General features: G+C 45.2%; 1 protein-coding gene across 2 annotated transcripts in view; it reads right to left on the bottom strand.

Moving 5' to 3' along the window:
* The window catches only part of GLP2R (glucagon like peptide 2 receptor), a 71881-nt gene that overhangs the window by 5618 nt on the left and 61405 nt on the right, over positions 1 to 4858 (bottom strand). For both annotated transcript variants that reach the window (XM_017849288.1, XM_017849287.1), the window contains exon 12: positions 515 to 556. In XM_017849288.1, the coding sequence (XP_017704777.1) occupies positions 515 to 556 (42 nt within the window). The remainder of the gene's footprint in view (positions 1 to 514; positions 557 to 4858) is intronic.

The following is a 4858-nucleotide window of genomic DNA, read 5'->3' on the forward strand; positions in this document are numbered from 1 at the left end:
AAAAAAAAAAAAAAAAAAACTATTTTTTTAATGTAATCATAGTTCCTAGGTGTTGAGAATTTACTATGTGCTCAGCATACCCAGGACAAGACTACAAAGCAGGGATGATGGTTACTTTCATGTTACTGATCAGGAAAGTGAATCAGGAAAATGAAGTGCAGCAACCCAGCTAACTCACAGAGCTCCTCCTAAGGGCGAACGAAGGCATGAAGCCAGATTTTTGGACTCCGAGGTTCAAGCTTGTTTCCTCTGTCACACTTGAATATTCCTTGCATCTCAGCAGGGCCAGTGCTGGGGTCTGAACTCCTTTATACCCATCCGACACCTTTTTTTCCATTTGTCTAAGCTGCCCCCTGCTCTCTGTACTGGAAGTTCACAATACAAATCTGTCCCCACTCAAGCTGGTCACTGCACATTCCCCCAGAGCACCGTCACATCCACAGGAACCTCCAGAGGTGGCAGGATTGCAGCCCCAGCCTCACATGCAACCAGGATGGCAACGTGGAAATCATACCTCTCCACTGGCAAAACCATACTGCAAGGCCACCAGGAACCCCTGAAACGAAAGGAGGACACGGCATAAAATCTGACTCTGGAGATGTGTCTGAGAGTTACTGGCAACATCCAAAGCCCTGCACAGGTCGTAGGAGTCCCCAGAAAAGGCGTGCAACTGCATTGCTTGCGATAACTAGGATTAGTCATACTGGTTATGGTAACTTGGATTTCCATAGCATCTGCTCTTGTTTTGACATTTCAGCGCCACCCCCCCCCCGCCGCACCCACATATCACCCTAGGTGTTTGCTTAGGTGTTCACAGGTGCACATGGATCAATGATGATTAAACCCCCAAGACCTTGTGTCATTCATTCAATTATACAAATACTGGGCAAGGTCACTGTTGCCCCCCTACTTGCACATAGTGGGCACTGGTTAATGTTGCTTGTTTGTTTGTGACAGTTTCACCCTTGTCACTAGGTTGGAGTGCAGTGGCATGATCTCAGCTCACTGCAACCTCCGCCTCCCGAGTTCAAGCAATTTTCCTGCCTCAGCCTCCCGAGTAGCTGGGATTACAGGCGCATGCCACCACACCCTGCTACTTTTTTGTATTTTTAGTAGAGATGGGGTTTCGCCATATTGGGCAGGCTGGTCTTGAACTCCTGACCTCAGGTGACCCATCTGCTTTGGCCTCCCAAAGTGTGGGGATTATAGTCATGAGCCACTGCACCTGGCCTTTTTTTTTTTTTTTTTTTTTGCCCGACTTGCATTCTTTCCTTTCAGTCCCTGACCCTCCCTACTCTCTGAGCTTCTGGCAGGGTTGTCAGTCATGTGGTTCCCATGTTCCAGGATGACCATCGCCACAATACTCAGCCCAAATGGGCTGGAATCAAAGGTGCTCCAGTTAATGCTTGCTTCCATTGTCTTTCTCAGGCTCCTACATATCCTGATTTGAAAGACAGTCACTGTGATTACCTACCTATCCTGGCTGTCCCTAACTGATGTGAGGGTCTGTGGCATTTGGGCAGTGTGTCTGATATATTGGAGCTGGATGTGTGCACATGGCTCAAGTACTTGCACGTTTATAGAAAGACTCTTATAAAATGCCAGAACTCACAAGGAAAGGATGCATTTCCAACTACAGGGTGAAGGTCCCGATGGCAGGCTGACTCCTCTTACATCTCTTGATGACAATGAAACGTGGCACTGGGGAAGGCTTTTCTGCTCTTCCTTATGTAAGCCTTGTTCAGCATGTCCCTTCGGGAGCCAGACCAGGATCTCCACATTGACAATCACGACATCAACCAAATGCTTGGATTCTGCCCATGAGTGTGGAATTTCCCTTCTCTTACGCACCTAGATATTCCATGGCGATAGCTTCCATAACAGGGGCATCGTGTTACCAGTTAACCATTTTCACACATGCAATCTGGTCACAGGTTCACAGCTGCCCTATGTGGTTGGCGGGACAGGTAATATTTGCCTCCAGGCACATGATATCAGAGGATCTGGCTTTCAGGGTGCCAGGATTCTCACAAACAAGTTGGCTAAAATAGGATTCCACATGACAAATGTGTCTTTTCACTTCCTCGGGTGCTTGCTTCACAGTTTTAGGAACATCCTAGGGTCTGGTTCTCATTCTAGATTAAGCAAGTGTGAAGGGAGTGGGTTCCACAGAACACATGGCTCTTACTTCATATGTCACCGCTGTTTGGCAGTCTCTCCAAAGCTCCACTGATTGCAGGAGGCTAGTGGAACTCTCTAAGCAGTAGGCTCTTGGAAGAGTAAAGAACCCTCCAAAGCAGCAAGAAAAGGAGGCTGTTAGGGCTGATGCCTGTTCTTGCCAGTTTCCATGGTGGAGTTTCTAAAATGATCCACCAAATGGAGCTCCCCCAACATCTGCCCACCCGTGCTCTTACCTCTGCCTGGTGGGATGCAGGGAAACATGGCAGGAGTATCCAGAAGGTGGGAGGCCTCTGCCCACACACAAGCCCTCTAAGTGTTTTCTGGCTCAGTCCTGGTACAAAACACCCTGCAGAGTCACTTTGATTCCACACGTTCCTCAGCAGTGCAGGGTGATGAGCAGAGCGCTAGCTGGCTTCAGGAACAAATCTTCCATGCTGGTAGCTAGTCTCCAGAGATGGCCCCAATGGTTCCTCTTCTTTCTGTGGGCTCAGGCTGCTCTTCACCTCAAAAAGTAGACCAAGTTTTCTCTGCCCTTGAATCTGGGATGACCTTGTGACTCCTTTTACTGACACAATGTCGTAACAGTGACACTCTGGGACTTCTATGCCTATGTCCTAAGAGGGCTGGAGGTTTCTCCTTCCTCCGTCTTAGAACGTTTGCTCTTAGGATGCCCTGAGAGTCCAGCCGCCATGCTATGAGATATCCAGGATACATGGAGACGCCACATGGAGGAGAACTGAGGCCCCCTGAGCTATACAGTCTTAGCTGAGGTCCTGTTCAACAGCTAGCATCAATGTCTAGTTATGTGAATGAACCGTCTTGGATGTGCCACCCCAATTGGGCCCTCAGACATTTGCAGCCCCACACAAAAATTACATGTATCAAAAGATCTACCCTGACCCCAAGCAGCCCAGTCTACTGAATCATTAAAAATATTAAAATGGGGCCAGGTGTGGTGGCTCATGCCTGTAATCCCAGTACTTTGGGAAGCTAAGGTGGGTGGATCACCTAAGGTTGGGAATTCAAGACCAGCCTGACCACCATGGAGAAACCCCATCTCTACTAAAAATAAAAAAAAAAAAAAAAAAATTGGCTGGCCGTGGTGGCGCATGCCTGTAATCCCAACTACTCGGGAGGCTGAGGCAGGAGAATGGCTTGAACCCAGGAGGCGGAGGTTGGGGTGAGCCAAGATCGCACCATTGCACTCCAGCCTGGGCAACAAGAGCAAAACTCCATCTCAAAATGATAATAATAATGGTTACTGTTTTAAGCCATAAAGTTTTGGTGTGGTTTATTACACAGAATCAGATGACCGACACATCCTCCCGAGGCAAAAGAGTCTAATAGGCTCAGATTCTTTCTCAGAAATCTGCCTCATAAATAAACTGGTCTTTACCTGGCCTTGGGTGAGTGAGATCAGGTGATCATGGGCTCACATTGCCCGACCGTACCCTCAGGAGAAAAAAGTCCACCAAATATTATGACATAACAGCTGCAGAGTTTTTTCCCCTCTAATTTAGGATTACCTTTTAAAGAAGATTACGGCCAAAGAACACAAAAACCCCAAATGACTAAACCTTATCTTTTGAAAGTCCCCAAAAGACTGAAATAAATTAAACATGTTTTCATAATGGAAAAAAATTGCTTATGGATCCTCTGTCTTGATTCAAAGCCACAAAGAATTCAACTCCAACAGGAGGGAAAAACATATCGTCCAACTGCTCATACCACACTTCAGGCTCTGGCTCCTTGGCCTTTGGTGAGCATGCGGTGGGTGGACACATTTTCTCTGCTCTGCGTACCAAATCTCAGCACTTCACCCTGTCTGGTATATTGCTCCAATATATCAGACAGCACTTGACCTTTAAGACTGGTATGGGGAACTCAGTGTCTCCTGGTTCTAATCTTCATAAGGCCCCTGAGAGGCACTATGGCATAGTGGTTACAGGCAGGGGCTCTGAATAAAAACCTCATCTCTGACATATGTCAGCATGTGAAAGTCCTCTGAGCCTCAGTTCTTTCATCTTTAAAATAGGTATAGTAATTTATCTGTTGTAGGGATATTATGCGAATCCCATGAGCCTGAAAGTGTTTCATGTTAAATAGATACTTTCCAGTGTACCATTTTAATTCCTTTGCTAGTATTTTAAATACATTTTTGAAAGTTATTTTCTTAGCGTTTATTCCAGGGATTACAATATGCATCTTAACACAATCTATTTCATATTAACACTAACCTAATCCTGGTAAAATATAGAAATGTTCTCCTATATATCTCTATTTACTCATTCTTGTGATATTCTTGTCATATGTATTAGATCTTTATATGTTATAAACCCAATAATACAACTTATAGTTATTACTTTATACAATCTTGTATTTTTAAAATCAATTATGAGAAAAAAATCTACATATAGCCTTTCAGATTTACCTATGTATCTACCTTTTCCACTGTTTATTTCTTCATATGGATTTGAGTTGCTGTCTCTTGTCATTTCTCGCTAGCATGAAGTACTTCCTTTGATATTTCTTGAAAGGGGTGTTTGCCAATAATGATTTCTCTCAGTCTTCGTTTTTATGATAATGTCTTTAAAAAATTTTTTTTGGGAGGCCAAGACGGGTGGATCACTAGGTCAGGAGATCGAGACCATCCTGGCTAACACCGTGAAACTCCGTC

Source organism: Rhinopithecus bieti, unplaced genomic scaffold, assembly GCF_001698545.2.
Source record: "Rhinopithecus bieti isolate Rb0 unplaced genomic scaffold, ASM169854v2 scaffold_31527, whole genome shotgun sequence".
In the NCBI taxonomy this organism is placed as follows: Eukaryota; Metazoa; Chordata; class Mammalia; order Primates; family Cercopithecidae; genus Rhinopithecus; species Rhinopithecus bieti.